Raw genomic sequence first — 24,472 nt, 5'->3', positions numbered from 1 at the left:
CTGAGGCCATGTGGCCTGCCAGGCTCTGGTGCAAAATTCTGAGTCTGCCTCCTGCTGTGTCTGTGATCTTCGGCAACCCCCTTCATGGCCCCAAGCCCCCAATGTCATCATCTGAAAACCGGGGAAACAAAATGCACTTTTTTGCAGGGGTCATGAGGTTGAACTGAGTTACAGCCTGTGGTGTCAGCACTGTGCTGGACACAAAGGGTGCTTCAGGAGCTGAGGGTCAGCCTGTCTGTCCACTAGATCTCTATCCATTCACTTACTCATAGCCATCACATGACAGCCTAGAAGAGTAGACCCTTGTGGGGCTGTGGTGGCTACTGTGCCTGGGGGCAGGTGTCTCAATGGACAATGGGCCCAGCTGAGCACTTCTTAGAGGCAGGTGTTGGTCAGGTGAGAGGAGAAAAACTAGATGTAGTGGGAATGATGAGAGGCAGCCAGCTGCCTGAGCCCCAGGTCTGGGCCAGACCCTGGATGGGTCAGTCTTGCTGGCCTTGGAGAGCAGGGGACAGAGCCCCAGGTATCTCCAGGAGGCTGATATGTAAGGGAGGCTCCAGGCTGCATCAGTGCCTTTTAAGACCCTGTCCTCTACCAGGTACTGCTAATGGACCACAAAGCCTATGGCCTTAGAGGTAGGGTTATACAAGGCCCAGGCCCACAGCATCCTGAGGCCCTCCCAGGAGAAGCCTGCTTCCAGCCTGGGACAGCCAGCACAGTGACATCCCAGCTGAGAATGTCTGGGGCCCCTGCTTGCCCAGCTCCAGGCTTTCAGAAAAGGTGATCCTGCCTGGAGGGAGGTGCCCTGGTCTGGGAAGGGCAGGGTTTCTCTGGCCAGCTGGGAAAGGATGAAGCAGAGTTCTCCCAGGAGGCTTAGTGCTCAGGTAGGAATGCCCTTCCCCTTCCCCCACCTCTGTTTCCATGTGTACAATGGGGGTCAGGCTAGAGTGTGACATCCCAGGGTTGGACTGCACTGATTGCTCAGATGACCCAATGGTGTGTGTGTGGAGGGGGATGCTGTGACAACCTGAGCTCCTAGGGAGCTCTCTGGGAGCACATAGCAAGGGCAGAGCCACCACTGAGGGACCCTCCCCCTCACTGACCCTTAATACATCCTGAAGGGGAGGCCTTCTCGGGTCACAGACCAGAGCTGGGGCTCTGGAGTCTGTGGGCCTCCTGGAAACTCTTGCTTTCTGCCACACAGCTCAGGCCCAGCCCAGAGCCTGGCCCTACAACAGTCTGTGGAAACTGTGTGGCATCTCTGAACTCATGGATAGGAGGGTCCTGGCGGTGGTAACCTGTTCAGAGGGAGGCCTAAGAAACCCAAAGCCACTGCTGTAGGGCAGGCCCAAGCTCTGTGACATCCTTCAGCTGGCAGGGCCCTCAGGGACACTGAGCAGTTGCAGGAATCAGTTGGATAAAGCCCTACATTGTGCCCACCACACCCACTGATAACAGGAGGCTGGTGTTTGCAAGCTTTCGTAGCTTAGAAGCAACCAGAGATAACTTTCCCTCTGGCTTAAATATTGTCTTAGGTGCATGTTCCTTAGAGTGTCTTCAGAGGAGAGTCCCCATAGGGGTCTCAGGGCACAGACCCTTGATGGGGAGGATGCTGCCCTTCCCGCCTTGTTGGACCTGGTGGGTAGCAAGAGGCAGGGGCCAGGGCTGGTACCATTGGAACTCCGGCGGGGGGTACGCTGCTAGCTTCACAGGCAGCTTCACCAACTCATCTCCTGCGGTGGCCTCCAGGACAGGACCCTTGAGCCACTCGACGCTGATGAAGGGCTTTTCTGCCAGATAGGAGGCATCAGTGTAAAGCCGGGGCCTGGAGTCACTGACCCAGCCCTGCCCAGGGACTCCCAGCTGTGGTCTGGCACCCCCCAGAGGACAGATGCCTGCAGACTGGGGCTCGCCCTGCCCTCTGGGGTCCACTCATTACCCTCCCTTCCCTCTGGCTGGACTCTACACTGCTCAGGTGCACCCTGACCTCTGACCTCCACCCACACTGCACATGGACCCTTGTTCCTCAGGCTTGATGACTGACACCCGACTCAGCCCCACGCCATACCATGCACAATGACCTCAGTGCTCTCTCGGAATCGCTGGATGCCGTTGTTGGCCTCACACACATACGGGCCCAGGTCATGCTGGCTGACGTTGTGGATGGTCAGGATGCTGGAGAGCTCTGTGTGAGTCTGCTGGGAGCGCCGCTCTGGCACCCACTTACCCCGCTCTGCCTGCCCACGCCCAGGGGAAGCCCAGGGTCAGAGCAGGTGGGTTCTGGCAGAACTGAGCACCAAAGGCACATACCCCAGCCTAGCAGGGACTCTGGAAGCCTTGGACCCAGACCCAGAGTTTTCCTTGGGGTAGGAAAACTTTGCTATCAGACAGGGGCTCTTGGGGCAGGACCCTCTATTCAGAGGCCAGTGTGCACCAGGCCAGGGTGGGGGTGGGCAGTGATGGACACTCCTGGGGACAGTGTGGGCAGTGAATGGGGACTCCGGGGGATGGTTCCAGTATGGCCCTGGCCGGGCTGCTGGCTTCACCTGCTTCCCTGGATAGTCCCAGTCAAAGGTGACACCCGAGTTGAACTCGGCCCACACAGTGCAGTTCAGGACCAGCTTCTCCCCAACCAGCAGCTCCAGCGACTTCTTGGGGAACAGCTGGATGTCATAGAGCTCGTTGCCTGGTGGAGACATGCACAGTGACCCCCACACCCTTCACAGGATGGCACATACAGGGTGTAGGGCACAGGGTGCCCGATGAGACCAGCTGTGGCACCTATAGCCCCATTAGCAGGAATTGGGGGATCCCCCATCCTCTTCCTGCAGTCCCCCCAGGACATGGGCAGGGGTTCCCAGGTGGGGCAGGAGGAGGACCTGCAGCGCAGGGCAGCCCCTACCTGTGATGTGCACAAGGAACGGGTTGGACAGGAAGGCCTGGCCACCCCAGGTGGTCTCACACTGCAGGTACAGGGCGTCGCGCAGCAGTGGTGTGGGCACCCGCATACCCCGGCGGTCGTCCCACACCACCTCCTGCCCATCAGGCCGCAGTGCTGAGTTTTGCTGCAGAGACATGGTGGCTGTCAGCTCACTTCCTCCTGGCCAGACCGGGGAACTCTTTTTCCAGTGACAGAGACAGGAGGGCCAGATCCTGGGGTGGGGTTGGGGATGGGGGCTGTACCGATCGCAGCGTGACGTTGAGGCCAGGGATGGACACCAGGCAGGGCACCCACATGGAATCCTTCCTGTTGACTAGAAGCGTGTCTGGCTTGTTGATGAACGGCTGCTCCAAGTCTGAGGAGAGGGGGCAGGTTGTGGGCGGGGAAGGCAGGGCTTAGGGGTTTTCTACCCAGGCAAGGGGCCCTGGGTGGCGCCCAAAGGGTGCGCAGGTTGGGGCTGGGGGTGCAGCTGCTGGATGCCTCTCCAGGATCCAGCACCCTGCCCGTGCCTCCTGGGCAGCCGCGGGGCCAGCTGCTCTGGGTGCCCTCACCTCTCACGAACACATAGGTGCTGGCCGCGGTGGTACCCTCTATGCGGGCTTTGATGTACTTGTAGTAGCAACGGTAGCTGCCCGTGTTGTTGGCGTGGGCCTCGGGCAGCAGCAGCACCTTGCAGTAGGGCCTGGTGTCCGTGCCCTCGCAGTCTCGAACAACCCCTGTGTCCTCACTGTCCTTCTCCCCCGTGGCTGGTGTCTCGTGAGCCCCTGGCCAAGCCCACTCGAGGGGGTGCTGTCCCCTGACAGAGGACACGAAAGGACAAGGGGGTTCCTGCTGCAACTCTAGGGCACAATCCCTGCGGAGCCTTCCCAGAAGTCAAGCCTTGCCTATAGCTTGTCTCACCCCGACGTTGGAACAGCCCATGGACCCAGCCCGGGGCAGGGTGCTCCTCAAGGCCCTGGGGGCCTTTGCATGGCTCCTGGGCCCACATATTGCAGGCTGGCTTGCAAAGAAGCCTGCAAGTCATTCCTAGGGCTGCAGGGAGGATAGGAGGCCTGGAGCCAATGGAGGGTGGCTGGGGGTGGGTGTAGGGAACCTGGGGTCCATGCAGGGTAACTTGGGGCATGAAGTGGCCTGGGGTCAGTGAGGAGTGACCCAAGGGTGGGTGCAGGGTAATCGATCTGTGGTGGGAGCAGATGTAGCATGTCTGCAGGGCAGGGGATGGTCTATGCCTCCAGGAACCCACACCCAGGCAACCAGGGAGCCCCACGAAGCCTTGAGGTCCCTTTGCCCTTGGGAGGGACTGCCTTCCAGGTTCTCCTCTACCATCTCCTGCCTTGGCCTTCTGTAGGAGGGACCCGGGCCCCTGATCCCTTGGCTGAGGTATGAGTACCTGCAAGAGATCGATAGGCTGTCACTGGAGTCAATGATGTATGTCTCTTCCGTGATGTTTAGGGTTGGGGGGGTCATGGAGTAGCCACTTGCCAGACCTGGGGTGGGAGACAGGGTTAGTATGGCGCTGGATCATGAGTTCACATGGTGATGTCAGTCTGGGACTGATGGGCCTTCCCTGCCCACAAGAGCATACCCCTCTCTACGGCAGGGCTGCCTCAGCTCTTGGCCCCGGGCAGCACCTTCCAGGCCCCAAGACAACCAGGGATCTCTACCTCAGGCTGCCCCTTGCCCTTGTCCCTGGCAACAGACTGGGCCCAGCCCCCAGTGAGCTGTGATCTGACTGAATCCCAGTCTCTGGCCCCATAAGCTCACATAAGCTGGGCTGCCGACATGAAGTTGATGGGAGAGACCACAGGCCTTACTCTAAATTGGGGGAGGCCTGGAGTGTGTCACCTTGGCATGGTGACCCCCACATGACTATATGAAGGGCTTTCCCTCCTAAACCCCAGACACACAGCCACTGCTTGTAAGGGGGTCCTTACATGCACAGTGTAGACCCTTCCCAAATGCCCAGAACCAAGGGCCTCCACTGCCCCTGCTGCAAACTCTGCCCATGACCTCACCCTCTCCCAGGTCCCATGGAGTTTGCCTCCTATGTCCTTGGCTCTATCTGCTTCTGTCCACCCTCGCAGCCCCCTCTGGCTGCCCCAGCATCCCCCCACACCCCTTGCCTCATTCCTCCATCCTTCCCACAGGGCTTGACCCCAAACACACAAATAACTCTGCTTTGAAAACGCTCCTGCTGCCCTGCTGCTCATGCAGCTTCTTGCCCCCATTCTCCTTTCAGCAGGACAGCATGTGCCTATGTGTGCACATGCCCATAGGTGTGGGTCTGTGTGTGTGTGTGTATCTGGGGCGTGGATCTGCGTGTTTGTGAGGCTGGTGTGTAAGTGGTGTGTGTGGCTTTGTGTGTGGATGTGTATGTGTGTGTCTGACATGTCCATGTGTGCATGCCCATGGGCGTGTGTGAGTGTGTGTGTGAGATCCCGGTAGGGGTGGGAACAGGCCTTGGGGGAGGTCTGGACCTGGAACTCTGGCAGATGCATCCTGCCAGGACCATCGTGAGACAACAGGAAGAGAGGACTGCGTGGCTGGAGGCCCAGGGCTGTGTCCTGTCCCCCCTCCCCCCAACCCACCGTGTCCCATGTCCCTGTCCTTCTGAGGGGCACAGCTCACTACTGACCCACAGGTCCAGCTCCTCTGTCCTTCCCTGCCCACCTCCCTGATACCAGGTGTCCCGCCCTGGCAGCTTATTGTGGGATGCAGATCCTAGAGGACCCCCACTATAGTTGGCTCTACACCACCCTGAACCCTTGACCCCCGACCCACCCTAGGGTGTAGGACAGCACACTCTGTACACTCAGATTTCATTTAAGCCTCATGTGGACAAGAAGGCCACTAGCCAGAGCCTGGCTCTCCCCTTCCCTTCCGTGCCTCCTGTTGGCCAAAACCTTCTAGGCACCACACCACAGTGGGGCAGAAGCAGAAGGCCCTTACTGAGCATCTAGTCTCATTGTACTGACAGGGAAACTGAGGACCTCCAGTTGGACTGCACCATTGCTCTCAGAAAGCAACTCCCGGTCTGGCCACTTTGACCACTGCAAAGTCCCTCCTTAGCCTGAAGGTGTACCCCCTCCTGACACTCAGACCAGTGGGCTCTGCCACCAGTTCCACCCTCCCCAGGGCAAGTGTTAGCACTCCCTGCACACCAGCCCCCATTGCACACCTCCAGGGCTGGTGTGGGAAGAGGGTGTCCTGCAGAAGGGAGCCTCCCCTCAGGTGGTTAGGGGCTAGGAAGAAATCCCAGGAGAGGTGGGTGTTGAAGGAGAAATGGGATTTTCCAGGTAGTGGAAAGTGAATAAAGCCACACCAAGCAGATGGCTGGCCTCTGAGCTACAGTAGAGGGAGGTCAGTGGGCTTGGGTTTGGACCTGTGAGGGAAGAAAGGATGGGCCCTCCCAGTGGATCAGTTAGGGGTGAGGCCTGAGGCTGGTGTGTGGGCACCAGAGGAGAAGTATGGTAGCCAGCACTCACCTGCCCCAGGCTTGCGCATGCCCTGTGGTGAGGCCTGCAGCATTGCCTTGGGACCCCCAGGGTCCCATTTTCTGGGGTACACATCCAGGGCACACCCCTGGCACCCCTGGCTAGGAGCTGTGGCAGATGTCAGCCCAGCTTCTTTGGCAGCAAGCTTTTGCTTCTAAGATAAAGTAGGGGCATGCCAGGACTTTCTGCCCAGTGCCCTTCTCTCCAGCTTCATCTCCTGACACATCTCTGAGAGGCACAGAGTGCTCACCATTGTCGCAAAGGGCCGGGCTTTTCATATCCTGAAGTCTTTGCTTTCACCTGTCTTTTCACCCTGGACATTTGTACTTCCTTCCCTTCTGCAGAGCCCCCTCTTCAGGGCCTAGTTCACATGTCCCTTCCCTATGGTGGGGCAATCATCATTACTCAGGCAGCTTCTGCCTCCTGGGCTCCTGCTGTTAGAACGTTTATCAGACTGATTTGTGGTTTTCTGGTCACATCTGAAGAGAAGCTGTATTTTATTGATCTTCCTAGGCTCAGTTCAGAGGAGATGTACACCGAAGATTGAGGGGATTGATTCAAGAATGGTAAGATGGATGATGAATGATCAGGTGAATAAATGGATGGGTGTGGGTGGATAGATGGGAGGGTGGATGGGTGGCTGAATAGTTGGATGGATTGATGGTGGGTAGATGGATAGTGGATGGATGGAATGATGAATGAGTGGTGGGTGGATTGATGGATGGAGGGTGGATTGGTGAATGGGGCATGGTTGAGAGGTAGATGGGTAGATGGGTGGGTGGATTGTGGGTGGATGGGTGGATGGGTGGATAGGAGTGGATGGGTGGATGAATGGGTGGGGGTTGATGGGTGGATGTGGAATGGATGGGTGGACTGTGGGAGGATGAATGGACGAGAGGGTTGGTGAATGGAGGGTGGATGGGTGGATATGGGTGGATAGGTAGATGGGAGTAGATGAGTAGATTGGGGGGTAGATGAGTCGATGGGTGGGTAGATTGTGGGTGGAAAGGTGGATGTTGGAGTGCATTGATGGATGGGGAATGAGGCCTGTAGGATCTTCCTCCATAGAGGGCACCGTACCACCAAAGGAAGCATCCATATCACTGTACTGAACAGACAGACCATCCATTTTCCTTGCCAACCCTTTTATCATCTGTGCAAGCCTCTCCTTTGTCTCCAGTGCCCCTGTCTTCACTCACTTCCACCAGGCTCTGCATGCTCAGCAGACTTTGCTGTAGACCTCACCATCCTCAACCTTAACTGAAATCTGACTTTCTGAAGCCACCCCTCTCATTGGGACAGTACTGCTCTCCACTGCACATACCTGGCAATGAAGGACTCCTTGTGGTCACCTCTGTTCTCTTATGGTACCACCTACTCCCCACTAAAGCTGTCATCAGCTGCTGTCGTGGTGACTTCCCTTCATTCTCTGCTCCTAGCTTTCCAGCTCCTGCAACCACAACTCACACCATTCCCCATGACTTCAGAATCCATGTGGATGACTCACCAGCATCCTGGCCTTTGAGGTCTTCATCCCTACTGTCCTTCCTCCTCCTCTCAGCCACTCACTTCCTGGGCACACCCTGGATCTGGTCCTCATGAGAACTACACCATTACCAAGTGCCTGCCTTGCCCTGCTCTCCCCATCTCCTCTTGCTAGGTGCCCTTATGCCACCTCTGCTAAGTCCTTCAGCCTCATGAAAACTCCCAGTCCAGGGACCCCTCCCCATAGGCAAGGCCCCCCAAGGCACCCCCCCAAGGCCCCTCCCTGGCCTTGCCCTTGTCTACTGGCATAGTGCGGCCTTCAGCCCATCATCCTGATCCTTTCCTTGCCTCTCACCTTCCACCCCATCCCTGCAGCACCACCATGGCCCTCAGTGGCTCAGCACACAGTGCAAAGCCAAAGCCCTGTGCTATTGCCCCACCCCCTTCTTTTCCTGTAGATGGATCCTAAATGAGCCCTCAGACTGAAGTTCAAGGCGTTCTTTCCTCCCTCACTCTCAGCATTAATGAAGTAAAACCATCATATGGAGATCATCTTTCCCCATCCAAACTCTACACCCCCTACCTGGGCCCTGGAACCCCCCTGACACTTGCACTCCCAAGGCCAAGACCTCCATCTCCCATCCTATAAACAAGTCTTGCCCCACCCGCCACCACCCATTCCTTGATCCTCTATTCGCTTCCTGTGCCTGTCCCCTTTCCCCTTTCCTATTCTCCTTCACCGCAAAAGCTCTGCTTGCTGCCTTCTCCTCTCAAGTTCATCCATCTTTCCTCTGGGGTGCAGATCTCCTTCTCCTCCAACCCCCTGCTTCATGGAGCCATTGGTCAAGGCATCCCATGACCTCCATGTTATAGGACCAGTGGGTGCTCCAGGCAGAGAGCAGGGCTGCTTCCTCTTCTGCCACCTGCTGTGAGCTCACTGTACTCTTATCTTCCTCCTTCCCCTCTGCCCAGCACCACATGTACTCCCTCTCACTCTCTTCTCTGTATGTCTCTTCCCTAAGTGTCTGGATACTTCCAGAGTCTCTACCTCCTGTCCTTCTCTCAACTCCAGCCTGAAGTATCCAGCTGCTGCTGCACTTAGCCACCTTACAGACACCCCAAGTCCGACATTTCTGATACTGAACTCCAGACTCACACCCTCTTCACCTCTGCCCAAGGTTTCTCCTTGATAGTTCCCACCTCTCCATATGGGAGCAGCTGTGGACACGCTTCTCCTCACCCTGGCCAATCACCGACCACCAAAGCATCTCAGAGCCAGCCCCTGCTGTCTCATTGGGGCCTGCCCAACTGCACTTTTCCCCAAAGTGGGCTTCTGGGCCTATTCTTGCCCTCCTTCAGTCCCCCACATAGTTGTAAGTGATACATAGGGAACAGAAAGGGGCCATATCATGCTCATGGTTAAATCCCTTCAGTGATTTCCCCTGCATTTTCAGGAAAATCCAAACTCCATGGCTAGACCCCTGATCCCTTTCCATTCCCTCTTGGGCCACCCTCACCTTGTGTTCATGTTCTCCAGCCATCATGCCCTTCGGGCTCTTCCATAATGTGCATGCTCCTTCCTGTCCCGGGGCTTTGAACACACTCCTCCTGATTTGCATCCTCTCACATGCCCTGCACAGGCTGGCTTCTTCTCACCTTAAAGCCTTAGCTTAGCCATGACCTTCTAACCCCTTCTAAAACCTAAATCCTCCTTTAATATTCATCTTAACTTTCTGGTTGCTTCCTTAATCCTTCTTGTCACAATTTGTAATTATCTTATTTACTTATTTGTTTAAGTTACGTTTTTCCATTTCCTCTACTAGACAGTAAATTTCAATGGGGTAAGAACCAGTACAGTTTCCTTTTCTACCCCACCCCATGTCTAGCACAGCATTTGGCACAGAATCAAGACTCCATAAATACTTGTTGAATGAATAAATGGATGACCGGATAGACTGATGGATGAATGAGTGAATGGATGGAAATATGGGTGGATGGATGAATGAAAGAAAAGATGGCTAGCTGGACTGTCAGATGGACAGACAGATGAATAGAAGGATGGATGGATAAATAGAAGTACAAATAGATGGAAAAAAAGATGGGTAAATGGATGGATGAAAGGAAGTATGGCTATGTGGAAGGACAGATGTACAGACAAATGGATAGAAGGACGGACAGATGGATGGATGGATGGATGGATGGATGGATGGATGGAAGGGTGGATGAATGGAAGGATAGGTGGATGGAAAGATGGATGAAAGGATGGAAGGGAGGATGGCTAGTTAGGAAGATAAATGGACAGATAGTGGATAGAAGGATGGATAGATGGAAGGATGGGTGGATGGATGGATGGATGGATGGGTGATGGGTGATGGATGAAAGGGTGGAAGGAGGGATGGCTAAATAGAAGGATAGATGGACAGATGGATAGAAGGATGGATAGATGAAAGAATGGGTGGATGGACGGAAGGAAGCAAGGATGGATGAATGGATGGGTGGATGGAAGGAAGGAAGCAAGGATGGGTGGTTGCATGGATGGATGGGTGGATAGAAGGATAGGTGGATGGCTTACTGGCTGGCTAAACAAACCTCAGGTTTTCCTTTAGGTTGGAACTATGTCAGACCCTGTCATTCCTCTGGAAAATGTTTCCAATTTTAAAGACCAAGCTCCCTGGTGACCATGTTTACCCCAGAATGCTCAGTAGCTAAGGCAGATTTGGTCCAATGACTGCCTTGCCCAGAGGCTCCATGCTGCCCAACCCCCACCTGCAACCCCAAAGAAGATGCATCCTTCCTGCCTGGTTGTTGTCTGTCCCCACTGTCCTTCCCTTCCCGCAGCAGGAAGCGCTGTCATCCTGGCCTCTGCTGCACTCCCCCTGCCTTCCTGTTCCTGGCCCAGGAACTGGCTTCTTCCTTCCCCTGGCTGGCGTCCCTGGCCCCCCAGCTTGCAACAGAGCAGTCAGGGCAGGCGCTGGGCCGAGGTCAGGGAGGCCAGAGTGCACACCTCCTCTTCTGTGTGCTGTCAGCAGCCTTGGGCAGTGGGGACCCTGGAGTCAGCCACAGGCAGCCGGCTGTGGGAGCAGCACACTGGGATCCTGGGTGAGGGGCGAGTCACAGGGGGCGGGGGTGTGGGAAATCCTGTGCATTAGGCACTGGCCATGACCTTGTAGTCACTGCCTCATTTGATCCTCACACAGCCTGGGAGGAAGGGAAGAATCATGAATCTAGTCGGCAATGAGGAAACTGAGTCTCCCAGCCCCATAGCAGCAGCAGGCTAACAGCTGTGCAGGAGCCCAGGTCTGGAAAAGTCCAGGCCCATCCCTGCCCAGTCCTAGCCCTCACATCTCTCGGTCCCCTTCTCTCCCACCACTAACCTGAGTGCTGGCCTCTCCTCCTCCCTGCTCCCCAGCAGCCTCCTTTTTGGCCTCCAATCTGTACCTAAGCCCAGAGGGGTGTCGTGACCTGAGGAAACCTGCACTGGACCCTCAAGGCCCTCTGGAGCTGTGCATACCCTTGGCCTGGCCTCCAGGGTGATGCCCATCCTAACAGGCCCTGCCCTCCTTGCTGGCTTCACCTCCCAATGCTCCTGCCACAGCCAGCAGCTACTAGGTCCTTGCCCACCTCCCTGCTTGCCTCAGGTTGTACACTTTCTCCTTCCCTGCTCTCTGTGGCTGGAGAATCACTGCTCCTGCTCCAAGACACTAGGCTGAGCACATTGTCCTTACCCTGGCCCTGATCCTCTACATGGGGAGGATTTGTATCATCAGGCAGCTCCTGGGGGTCATGGCTCTGTCCTCAAGTCCAGTATGGCCAACCTGGGGATGACGTCAGGATTGTCTGTGAGCTCAGGGGTGCCCCCACACACTGCCAGAATATAGTGGTAGTGGTTATTGCATTTGATAATTTCTTCCTGCAGACACTGTCATGGTCACCCTGTGGGTGATGGAGACTATATGGCAGTAATGCCAGTCTGATCCACACACTCCTTAGCAGCTATGACCAGACGGACAGAGGCAGCTATGGCTGCAAACTGGAGGCAAGCTGAGGGACAAACATGGGAGACACCCGGCCAGTTGAGGCTGGGTTTGGGGTCTCTATGCATCTGTCCTAGAGTTGAGTAGATCTGGGGAGACCTGCTCCAGGTCTCTCTCTTTCACTCTTGGCCAGAAGGCACAGGGGTGTTCAGTCCTAGAGTCCCCCCACACCTGGCCGGTACCCTCCAGAGGTCAAGGGTAGGGTCAAGAGGCCACAGTTCCCTGACCATACAGGGCTGAGATGGCTGGGATGAGAGGGGCTGTTCCCAGAACGTGCTTGGAGCCCCTTGAGCCTGGCTGTGTGCTCCACAATGCCACCCTCTGGCTGTATGGCCTTGGGTAAGTCCCTTGCTCTTTCCAAGCCCCAGTTTTCCTACTTGAGAAATGAGAATTGTTCCCAGGATTACAGGGAACCACAAATAACAATACCACATAAGAACCATAGCAAGAACAAACTGTTGCTGGCTCATGCACACTGAGCCCTTGGCTGTCACTGTCTGCTGAGTGCTTTGTATGTCACAGTTGTGGTGGTGGTGGGGGGTGTCAGAGAAAGCCATGCTGGCAGGAGGGGGTGAGCTGAAATGGGCTTTGTAGACTGAGTAGGAGTTTGTTCCAGGAGAACACACATGGCAGAGGGAATGTGCAAGGCCTGAGTATGGCTGACCTTGGATTGTCACATAGACAGAACTGATGTGGGTCAATGAGGCCACAGAAAAGGGTCCCAGGTCACAGGTCAGCCTCAGACTTTTGGCCTTGCTCCCTGGGGTGCTGCCTTCTGGTGATGGCAGGGCTCTGAGCCCACCTTTGAGCTCCCCCACTCTCCCTGGCAGCTCTCTTGAGCTCCAGCCCTGGTTGGGGGTGGGGCTTGCTTCCAAGATGTCTCTGGCAGGGCACCCCCCAGCCCTCCTACCAAACCACACTCACCACTGGGCAGGATAGCTGGAGCCACAGGGCACACAGCTGTGGATGAGCAAGTGTCTAAAGGATAGAGAATTCCCAGTGTTGGCAAGGATGTGGGCACACAAGCACTCATCGTAATAAAAGAATATTCATGTGCTTTGACCCCCAAATTCTGCTTACCCCATACATACTATTTAGGATAATAGTAGCAAACATGGATTTAACACTTTTCTGTGTGCCTGCCCAGGCCTATGCACACCACACCCCTCTAACGCCCCACTGAGGTGGGTACTATTCTTGGCATTTCGCGGGTGAGAAAACTAAGGCACAGAAGTTAACTTGTTGCTCAGAGATGATCTCTGGGGGACAGGATTATGGGAAGTTACCACTTACTCTATACAGGATCGCATTATTTGCATTTCTGCAGTTTACGAAATGTAAAGGCCTTCAGCTGATCTGACCATCTTCCTTCCTTCAGCCCTGGAAGCATTGCTCTCCCTTCCACTAGGTTTGCCATCCTAGGGACGGTCACCTGTCAGGCATTCCTGACTCTGCCCACCCCCCACAGCCCATTAGTCATGAAGTCTGTCCATTCTCAGAGGCAGCACCAAAGGCAGGGTGGCTGGGAGCTCTGGGCCTGTCCTTCTTCTCTCCCTGCCCCCCTGGCAGAGGGCTTTGCACTTCCAGCATGCAGACATCTAGCAGTGGATGCCTTCTGCCCGGATAGCCACACCTTGGGACTGCCCTCCTCCAGTCCCCAGCTGTCTAGCCCTCCAGTCCTCTACTGTCTGGTGTGGCTCACCACACCAGTGTCTTCCCACTGGTCCAGATCTTACCCAGTGGTTAGATTATTTTTCTAGAACACAAGTTGCTTTCCTGCCTAAAACCATTCCGCTGCTTGGCGGCAGAAGCTGAGCTCTTTGCATGGCCTTATCTAGTGCCCACTCCCTAGAGGTACATGTTGAGGCCCCTCCCCCCTCACCGGGGACCCCATTGCATGTTTCTGCAGCTCCATGCAGTGGTCAGCTCATTACATTTGACAGTTGCTTTGTGCAAGGATGAGGAAGCTAATGCTCGCCTTTAATGGTGGCATCCCCAGTATGAGACTTGGCCTAGGATTGCTGCCCACTCCCCTGAGGATCTAGGGGGCAAAGGGGCAGCACACAGTGTGTGGGCAGCTGTGGAGGTGAGGGATGGACATGGAGATGTCCTGTCTTGAGGTAGGCACGTTGGCCAGGGGCAGACTTGGGGGAAAGGCAATGTGTCTGTGGGGCATGTGGCTTTTGAAAGGTCTCTGGGACAATCAAGGTAAAAATGTCCAGAGGTGGTCAGAAATTTAGTTTCCCCCATGGTCCCCCCTCTAGATCCTTCCTTGGGGAACGTGGACAACCACCTGCCCCTTCTAACCCCTTGGCCCTATGCCATCTGAGACCAGATACTCTAGCACTTGACACTCTAGCACCTTGTGAGCCATTTCACCCCTCTGGCCTTAATTTCCTCATCTCCAAAATGGGCACAATAAGCCTATGACACAAAGCTAAAACTTTTACCCTAGGGTAAAGCAATTTGATTTACCATTTTATACTGAGGTGAGGCCCCGCTGCTGGACACTCCAAATGTGCATGTGTGTGTGTGCGTGCCTGTGTGCTGCTTAATGCAGAGGAATCTCCATTTGGTAGAATTTAGGGTGGCTTTGAGAATGGGGCTTTAGGTTGGGTGACGATAAGAGCTCCCCCTGGAACTGCCTGAAAGCCTGCATTCGTGCCTCTGAGTCACACAGCGAGTGGGAATGAAGCCCCCTCCCACCCACCCACTTGGAACAACACCATCCTCCCTCCACCAGCCTAGAGCTCCTGGCCACCTCCCAAAGGCTGGGTGAAAGACAAGGTGTATCTAGAGTAGGAGAAAGGTCATATGCTGAGAGCTGGGGTGTGTTGTGGGTGTGGGCTAGGCAGACATAGGGTTAGGGATGCCCTTGGGACCCCAGTGGGAAGGGTCAAGAAGTTGGTGCTTATCATCAGCAGTGCCACTGAAAGGTCAGATCAGATCTGTTTTCTAGAGGTCCCACGGGGGCAGCATGGAGGTGATTTCAGGGAGGGCGGGCTGCCTGAGTCCCGCTGAGGGTGATATGGGGGGAGGGGCACGCTGGCAGATGCTGGGCTCCTGGTGCAGGGCAGCTGTGCCAGGCAGTTGCCTGGCCTGCCTGGGGTCAGGGCTCTGCTCCCTGGTGGCAGGACGGGCGGTGTTATCGGACAGCCCAGCTGGCTCAGAGGTGGCCCCCCAGCACTTCTAAATCGGGGCCGTGGGCTCCTGCCACAGGAAGAGGGAAACGCAGGCAGGATGTCCTCTCCTGTGGCCGACAAGTCCTTTCCCATGAACCCCTGCTGACCTCGCTGGACACGTGGCAGGGCTCCCCCACTCGCCACCCAGACCTGCGCCTACTCGTGGGGCCACCCCCACCCTGGCCTGGCCTGGTGGGAGGGTGGAGGTGGCCTGAGGCTCGGGGTCCCCGCCGGGGCGTGCCTGCTGCTGCCCCACCCAGGCCCAGCCCCTGCCAGCACTGAATGCCCGCACCTTCCTGCTCCCAGACTTCTCCCTTTGGCGTGACCGGAAAACTGAGATCCCAGAGGAAGCCAGTGTCTGAAAAGGATCGAAACTCAGGAATCCCTGGCTCCAGCTGGACACGTCGGCTGCCTCTGGCTCTGAAGTCAGTGCAGGGAGTGTGAGGGACTCTCCGGACCCCTCCCTCTGCCCACCTCCCTCTCTGAGAGGCATCTCAGAGAGCCATGGGGGCCAGGCCAGGACCTAGGGGGGTTGAAATCTGCCATATGGAGGAAAACACCCAAATGACAGCAGTAGGAGTATAAGCTAGATGCAGAGAAGAACTTCCCACTTAATTTCCCTGGGTTCCCTGACTCCTCTGCCCTTTTACACTCAAGCGCTCCCAAATTTCCTCCTTCCTTATCTGGCCTGGTTGCATCAACTGGGGTCTCCCAGGAAGTCCCGCTGAGCACCTCCACCTGGAGGACCTGCCTCCCAGGGCAGCACTTCCTCTTTCCCTACATGCGCCCCTCCTCCCATCTGGTCAACAGTCTTCACGACCCACTCTGTGGCTTAAGCCAAAGACTAGCATACATCCCTCTCACCCCACCATCTCCTGCTGTCTCCTCCTCTGGTGTATTGTCCTTGCCATGGGCTCCCATCTTGTTTTGCTCCTCTGGCAATGCTTTCAGGGAACCTGACTAGGTGGCTCTCTGTCCAGAACGTCCCCTTTCCAGGTGTGCTGCCGGCTCCTGCCACCTCCAACAGCCTCACCTCCCCCACCCCACCCAAGACTAGTGTCATCTGACTACCCCTGAGTCCCCATACGCCATCTGCACTTTCCTGCCTCTGAACCTTTCAGGGGTTCTTTGCCCTACTTGGAATTCCCTTCCCTGGAGTCTGCAGACCCTTTCAAGAAGCCCTGAGCTGGAAATGATGCCACCTTCCTGAGCAGCCCACAGCTCCCAGCTGGACCTCATGGGGGTCACTGAGCACCTGTATCCCTATGATACAGATACAACGCCTGTGTTCCTGCCAGTCTGGCACTCAGGAAACCCCTGCAGGATGGGGCCGGTCCAAATCCTCCCTGAGCTACCCTGAGCAGGCACCCTAGCTTGCGACGTGCACAGAACTGCAGTCTCCTTCCCTGGATCAGGGTTCCACTGCCTGGGGCAGGGTGGGGAGCTGGCCAGATCATCCTCTTGTTATGCCTCATTCTCAGTGCGGTGCCTGGTAGTGTGGGCACTGTGCTCTGTGGAGGAAGAGAGCCCTTCAGCCACAGTGACTGAGCCGGGGCCAGTGGTCCACAGGACTGAGTAAGGTGGCCCAGCCCCCACATCCTGCCTGCGCTGACTTGCATCCCCCATCCCACCCCCACACCTTTGTCCAGACTTGGGTCTGGCTCAGGGCTGAGTAACAGGGACAGCAGAGAGCTGATTGGCTGGCAGGGGCCACTGTCCTTAGGCCAAGGCAGTCCTGAGCAGTCACTTGCTTCCCCTACCTGTCCCTGAGCTGATTTCCTACTGTCCAATGGCACAAACAGCCTTTCTCTAGAGGGACTCTCCTCCCTCCTGGGCCCATCTTCTGCCACTTGCCCTCTCCACAGGGACACTGCCAAGGCAAAGCTTTTTGGAACTGGACTGGGATCCCAAGCCATAAAGTCGGGCCCAAGCACAGCCCTCAAGTGCTTGCCCACTGCACTGCTATGCATGGGGAAACTGAGGTGCAGGGAGAGGAAGATAGAAGAGTCCCAGGCCACAAAGCCAGGAATTTAGGGGCAGAGCTGGGACAAAAATCTGGTTCTAGGACTAACTGCACACCTTTGAGGGGTCAGCTTCAGGGTTCCCAAGATTCTCACCTACCAGTACTTGGCCACCCACTCTGGGTGCCCTGACACTTGGTTACATTTAAGTGTTTATGCGTCTCCTCCAGCATCACCTACCAGGCTGGGAGTTCCTCAGGGCAAATGCAGGGCTCATTTCCTACCAGCCATGCCCTGATCCAGCCTGGGCTATCTTGCTCCGCGGGCCCCTTCAGCTAACATCCTCTCTCCTCTTCACTGCCTGACTTTGGTAAGAGCCACCCACACTCCCTGTAGGACTGGCCTCATCTGTCTTCAGTCTTCCACCCCCTGGGTACCCTACACCAGGCTCTCCCAGTTCTTACACCTTGTGGTATGTTCCCTGTCTCCCAGGAAGCCTCTTCCTCTTCTAGCTTCCTCCCTGGGGTGGGGAAATCCATCCTGGAACCTTTGCTCTGCTCCCACTCCAGCTCCCCAGCCCAGCCTCTCTCTTGAGCCTCAGACACTACATGCAACTGCCTCAAGGTGGGGCCTCCCATTATCAGCCTGACCACCTTCACTTCTCTCCATGTTCATTCAGTCACTCAACAAGCTCACCAAATATCTGTGGGAGCCTGACCTCAGCTGGATGCAGGAGAGCAAGGAAGGACTAAAGGGCAGCCCCTCTTCTCTGACCTGCCCCAACTCAGATGTCCTCCTCCAACCTGCCTCTAGATTCATCCACACCTACTTCATCTCCCCTGTCCTCTGCCCTTCACCTTGCCAAGGCATAGAGAAGAGGGCTTTGTCATCCTATAGATCTGGGTTGACCATTTCCCTTACTGCTGACCTCTGGGAACCTTGAAGAAGTTACATATGTCTTTTTTCTGTGCCCCCCATCTATAAAATGGGTCTAACACTTCCTTGTGAGTTAAAACAGTTAAAACATGTAAAGCCAGTACTCAATATGGGCAGTGTTCAAAAATAGTAAGCCCCCCATCCCCTTCTCCAGCCGTTCCAGCACTTTGCTCCCAACCACTGGGGACCCGTGACCCTCCTTCCACCCTCTGATTCCCTGGGTCACTAGATCATGCGTGGACTTCTAGCACATCATCACCAAACCCCTGAGGGGTTATCCCTGACATCTCGATCCAAACATACCCCTCTGTTCCCTCCCTCATCTTCCACACTCCCTTTTCTCCAACCCCACAGGGGCAACTTCTGGTTGTATTCCTTTCACAGACCGGACCCTGTCTGTCTTGCGCTTAAGATCCTTCCGTGGCTGCTGCTGCCTTATATATAGTCCAGGCTCTTGAATTTGGCCTTCAAGGCTCCTGACCCATTAAATACAGGGAGCGCTGGAATCCTGCCTCTTGCCACGCTGATCGCTCCTGAATTGCCAACTCAAGACTCCCCTCAAGTTCCCACGTGCACCTGCGCCCAATCTGCCTGACGGCTTCTGTCTCTGGCGGTCCCCGAACTGCTGCCCCGGCAATCTCTGGCCTGGGGAAGGTGGACACCGGCCCGGAGCGCCCTCTGGGGGACCGACCTCGAGCGCAGCTAGGAAGAGTCGGGAAGTGCGCACCCAGGTCTGCGGCCCCGCGGGGATTGCCGCCTTGGTCACCGGGGTACTGTCCCCGTTGCGCGAGGGTCTGAGGGCAGAGCCGTGCAGCGCCGGGACTCCGCCGGGGAGCTAGTAAGCAAGCGAAGGATCCTATCTGCGAATGCCGTGCGATGGGGCCGGGCTCCAAGGGAGCTGAGCCACAGACAGTGGAAGGTGGTCGAGGACCCCGAGCACAGTCCCTCCGCTGCGGTGCAGACGGTGCCCTGTCCCTGACCCGACTGCAGTCTCCGCCCGCCCTTTCCTGATCCCGGAGGGCCCAGGCCCTAACTGCCGTGCTCCATCGGCGTCCGTATCCCCGGGCTCCCAGCCCCGTCTCCCCTGCTGCCCCAGGCTCCCGGGGGTCCAGTGCCCCCCCACCCCATCCCTCGTCGCCCCGGGTAAGTATCCCCCCTCGCGGCCAGCCGCGCACTCGGGCGGGCGGCGGGCTCACCGCGTTCGCCGTCGAGCAGTCCGAGGCAGAGCCACAGGCGCAGGCACAGCGCGGCTTCCCGCTGCATCTCCGGCCGCTGCGGCGCGGGTCCGACCTGCGCGGCCGCCGCTTCGGGCTCTGTGTGTGAGCGCGCGGCCAGGGCGCGGGCGGGGCTGGGGCCAGGCCGCGGGCGGGGCGGGGTCCCGGCGGACCCCCCAGGGGGTGGGGCCAGGCCCATCGGACCGCCCCTCGCACCTATCAGTCCCGCCCCCTGGCCGGGTGGAGCTTGCCCGCTAGATCCGAGGTACCCGTGTGGCTCAGCGGCTTGGAGGCTGGTTAGTGTCCTCCTTCGGAGTCCGTGGCCGCCCTACAGCCCCCCGGGACCCCTGCGGGCGGACAGAGAATGCAAGTAATGCATCGGTCCTTCACTGCGCGCTGCAAAGGGAATGAACCCCGCAGCGGTCAAGGTTAGACAAAATGTAACGGGGTGTAAAATTTTTCTGTAATTTCCTTTAATCAGTAAATACAGTGTTTAAAGTAATAAAAATACAAAGCAATGAATACAGTATGTCAAATCTTCGAGAACATTCGGTAAGCTTTGTGTGGATGGAGGCTGCACCCTTGGGCGAGACATCCAGTGTTAACAAACCTCCGCCCTGCAGGCACCGCCTCCTCTTTAGATCTTCCCCAAATAGTTTTACTCTGAGCTCATTCATAAGTCCTTGTATCAGGTGACGCTTTACTCTCTGACTTGGCAACCCTCTCACAGACTTCCTTTCTCTTTTCAGTTCTGTCTCTAGAATTTTCCTATTTAAAAATAAATCCCATGATGATGACTATCGCAGCCTCCCTCCCCCGCTTTTATTCACACTTCAGTCCCCCCGCCCCCACGCAAAAGTCCATTCATCCTGGCCAAAAACCAAGACCAGATTGTTGATAACAACCATAACCAACTCTCAACTGAGAGTAAGAATTAAATGTTAGAAATTTGTGATAATTCAGATGATTTAAAAAATTATGTTGGAGGAACCCCGCAACCAAATAAATGAAGTTAGACTTTTTCTCAACTGTATATTGATTTTATTCCAATATTTTTAGTTTGAAAATAAAAACTTGTTGTAAGATATAGCACACATAAAAAGTATATATTAGTATATTATAAGTGTTAATTTAAAATCTGCCTACACCACCCGGATCAGAGCATATAGAATGGCAGGAGCATTCCAGAAGTCCCCACCCTTTCCCATCACAAACCCCTCCCATCTATCCTCCGTGACCCACCAGTCCTGGCCTTATCATTTCCCTGCTTCTGTTTATCTTGTTATTACCCAAAAACATGTTTTGGCTGTTTTAAAACTTTATTTAAATTGATTCATCCCGTATATTCTTTTGTTCAGCATCTTTTGTGTGATACATGTACCACAATGATGACCTCGGCTTCACTCATTTTCATAGCTGTGGTGATAACCACAATTAATCTGTCCCTTTACTGTTGAGTTGAGTTGTTACCAGTTCCCAATTTTGTTGCTAGGAACATACTTGTGTATGTTTCTTGGTGTACATGTGCCTGTTCTCTAAACATGTGGCTAGGAGTGAAACTGCTAGGTCAGAGAGTATATATCTTCAACTTTGCTGGACAGTAACAGCTATTTTTTTGCAATAGTTTACCTCCATTCTCCTCTCTCAGCTTTGATGCAATTGTTGTCATTCATTTTACTTGCTCCTATCATAAGCCCCACAACACCTGATCATTCCTTTTGTCTAGTCACTTATCTTTCAAAGACATTTAAATAATAAGAAAAAATGTTGTATATTTATCATTTCTGATCTGTCAACATTAGGTATCATTTTCTTTCTACCCATAGGACCTATTTTTTTTTTTAACATTTCTTTCAGTGTGAGTCTGCTAGTGATGAATTCTCTCGGGTTTTGTAGGTCTGAAAAGTCTTTATTACTTCTATCTTCTTCTGGGACTCTAATTACAAGAATACCAGATCATTTGATATTGTCCCATAGTTTTCCAAGACTTATTTTTTAGCCTTTTTACTTAAAAAAATTTTTTTAACGTTTATTTATTTTTGAAACAGAGAGAGACAGAGCATGAACGGGGGAGGGGCAGAGAGAGAGGGAGACACAGAATCGGAAGCAGCCTCCAGGCTCTGAGCCATCAGCCCAGAGCCCGACGCGGGGCTCGAACTCACGGACCTCGAGATCGTGACCTGAGCTGAAGTCGGACGCTCAACCGACTGAGCCACCCAGGCGACCCTAGCCTTTTTATTTTTAAAAAATTGGGGTAAAATGCACATAACAGAAACTTTACTATCTTAACTATTTTTAAGTCCAGCAGCATTAACACTCACATTGTTGTGCCATCATCCCCATTGTCCATAAACAATAACTCCCCTCTCATCTTCCCCTCAACCTCTGGAAACCATCACAGATGTATTTTCCATCTGTATAAATTTGATGACTCTAGGTACTTCTTATAATTGGAATCATACAGTATTTGTCCTTTTGTAACTTATTTGTCCTTATTTCACTCAGCATAATTTTCTCAATGTTCATCTATGTTGTTTGTAGCATGTGTCAGAATTTCATTCCTTCCTAAGGCTGAATATCATTCTATTGTGTGTATACAACATTTTGCTTATCCATTCATCTGTTGATGTACACATGGGTTGCTTCTACCTTTTGGCTATTGTGAATAATGCTGTTATGAATGAGTGTGAAAATACCTTTTTGAGTCCCTGATTTATGTACATTGCTTTGGGTATACACCTAAGGGAATTACCGGCTCATATGATAACTTTATTTTTAATTTTTTAAGGAACTTCCATACTGTTTTACAGCAGCTACATCATTTTAGTTTCCTATCAACAGTACACACAGATTCCAATTTCTCCACATTCTCACCAACACTTGTGATTTTCTGTGTTTTTCCTTCGGTAGTAGCCATCTAATGGTTGTGAGGTGGTATCTTATTATGATTTTAATTTGTATTTTCCTATTAGTTAATGGTGTTGAGCATCTTTTCATGTCTTTATTGGCCATTTGTACATCTTCTTTGGAGGAATGTCTATTTAAGTCCTTTGCCATTAAAATTTTTTTTCTTTTAGCCTATTTTTCTAGTGTATTTCAGTTTGATGGTTTTTACTGATTTTTCAAGTTCCCTGGTTTCTTTTTTCTGCTAATCTTCTATTAGGTATTTTCATTTCTTTTTTTTTATATATATATATTAACTTGTTTTATTTTTTATTTTTTTAAATTTACATACAAATTAGTTAGCATATAGTGCAACAATGATTTCAGGAGTAGATTCCTTACTGCCCCTTACCCATTTAGCCCATCCCCCTCCCACACACCCCCCCCCCCACCAGTAACCCTCAGTTTGTTCTCCATATTTATGATTCTCTTCTGTTTTGTCCCCCTCCCTGTTTTTATATTATTTTTGCTTCCCTTCCCTTATGTTCATCTGTTTTGTCTCTTAAAGTCCTCATGAGTGAAGCCATATGATTTTGTCTTTCTCTGACTAACTTCACTTAGCATAATACCCTCCAGTTCCATCCATGTAGTTGCAAATGGCAAGATTTCATTCTTTTTGATTGCTGAGAAATACTCCATTATGTGTGTGTATATATATATATATATATATATATATATATATATATGTGTGTGTGTGTGTGTGTGTGTATATATATATATATATATATATATATATATATATATATACCAACCTTCTTTATCCATTCATCCATCAATGGACATTTGGGCTCTTTCCATACTTTGGCTATTGTTGATAGTGTTGCTATAAACATGGGGATGCATGTTATACAGCACACCTGTATCCCATAGATAAATGCCTAGTAGTGCAATTGCTGGGTCGTAGGGTATTTCTATTTTTAGTTTTTTGAGGAACCTCCATACTGTTTTCCAGAGTGGCTGCACCAGCTTGCATTCCCACCAAAAATGCAAAAGAGATCCTCTTTTTCCTCATCCTCACCAACATCTGTTGTTGGCTGAGTTGTTAATGTTAGCCATTCTGACAGGTGTAAGGTGGTATCTCATTGTGGTTTTGATTTGTATTTCCCTGATGATGAGTGATGTTGAACATTTTTTCATGTGTTGGTTGGCCATCTGGATGTCTTCCTTGGAGAAGTGTCTATTCATGTCTTTTGCCCATCTCTTCACTGGATTATTTGTTTTTTGGGTGTTGAGTTTGATAAGTTCTTTATAGATTTTGGATACTAACCCTTTATCTGATATGTCGTTTGCAAATATCTTCTCCCATTCTGTTGGTTGCCTTTTAGTTTTGCTGATTGTTTCTTTCGCTGTGCAGAAGACTTTATTTTTATGAGGTCCCAGTAGTTCATTTTTGCTTTTGTTTCCCTTGCTTCCAGAGGCGTGTTGACTAAGAAGTTGCTGTGGCCAAGGTCAAAGAGGCTTTTGCCTGCTTTCTCCTTGAGGATTTGATGGCTTTCTGTCTTACATTGAGGTCTTTCATCCATTTTGAGTTTATTTTTGTGTATGGTGTAAGAAAGTGGTCCAGGTTCATTTTTCTGCAGGTTGCTGTCCAGTTTTCCCAGCACCAGTTGCTGAAGAGACTGTCTTTATTCCATTGGATATTCTTTCCTGCTTTGTCGAAGATTAGTTGGCCATACGTTTGTCGGTCCATTTCTGGGTTCTCTATTCTGTTCCGTTGATCTGAGTGTCTGTTCTTGTGCCAGTACCATACTGTCTTGATGATTACAGCTTTGTAGTATAGCTTGAAGTCTGGGGTTGTGATGCCTCCTGAATAGCCAAAGCAATCTTGAAAAAAAATTTTTTTAATGTTTATTTATTTTTGAGACAGAGAGAGACAGAGTGTGAGTTGGGGAGGGGCAGAGAGAGAGGGAGACACAGAATCTGAAACAGGCTTCAGGTTCTGAGCTGTCAGCACAGAGCTTGATGCAGGGCTCGAACCCATGCACCGTGAGATCATGACCTGAGGCAAAGTCAGACACTCAACCAACTGAGCCACCCAGGCGCTCCAAAGAGAAAAATCTTTAAAGCAGCCAGAGAAAAATGAATCATCACCTACAGGAATTCCCTGTAAGATTAACAGTTGACTTCTCAGCAGAAACAATGGATGCCAGAGGACACTCAGATGACATATTCAAAGTGTTCAAAGAAAAAAACCCTGTCAACCAAGAATCCCATAGATAATATAACTCTCTTTCAAAAATGAAGACATAATAAAGACATTCCTGATAAATAAAATCTGAGAG

General features: G+C 53.0%; 1 protein-coding gene across 6 annotated transcripts in view; it reads right to left on the bottom strand.

Moving 5' to 3' along the window:
- FLT4 (fms related receptor tyrosine kinase 4) overlaps positions 1-19,461 on the bottom strand; it is a 43,425-nt gene extending 23,964 nt beyond the window's left edge. For all 6 annotated transcript variants that reach the window (XM_027076957.2, XM_027076958.2, XM_053219247.1 and 3 more), the window contains exons 1-8: positions 19,230-19,461; positions 4,332-4,428; positions 3,493-3,737; positions 3,184-3,296; positions 2,903-3,065; positions 2,547-2,686; positions 2,069-2,237; positions 1,673-1,790 (exon numbers count right to left, since the gene is read on the bottom strand). In XM_027076957.2, coding sequence (XP_026932758.2) covers positions 1,673-1,790; positions 2,069-2,237; positions 2,547-2,686; positions 2,903-3,065; positions 3,184-3,296; positions 3,493-3,737; positions 4,332-4,428; positions 19,230-19,446 — 1,262 coding nt within the window. In that variant the 5' untranslated portion in view covers positions 19,447-19,461. The remainder of the gene's footprint in view (positions 1-1,672; positions 1,791-2,068; positions 2,238-2,546; positions 2,687-2,902; positions 3,066-3,183; positions 3,297-3,492; positions 3,738-4,331; positions 4,429-19,229) is intronic.
- Positions 19,462-24,472: the final 5,011 nt, after the last annotated feature.

Source organism: Acinonyx jubatus, chromosome A1, assembly GCF_027475565.1.
Source record: "Acinonyx jubatus isolate Ajub_Pintada_27869175 chromosome A1, VMU_Ajub_asm_v1.0, whole genome shotgun sequence".
Lineage (NCBI taxonomy): Eukaryota > Metazoa > Chordata > Mammalia > Carnivora > Felidae > Acinonyx > Acinonyx jubatus.
Note: the sequence above shows the minus strand (reverse complement) of the source record. Positions and strands in the feature narration are given on the sequence as shown.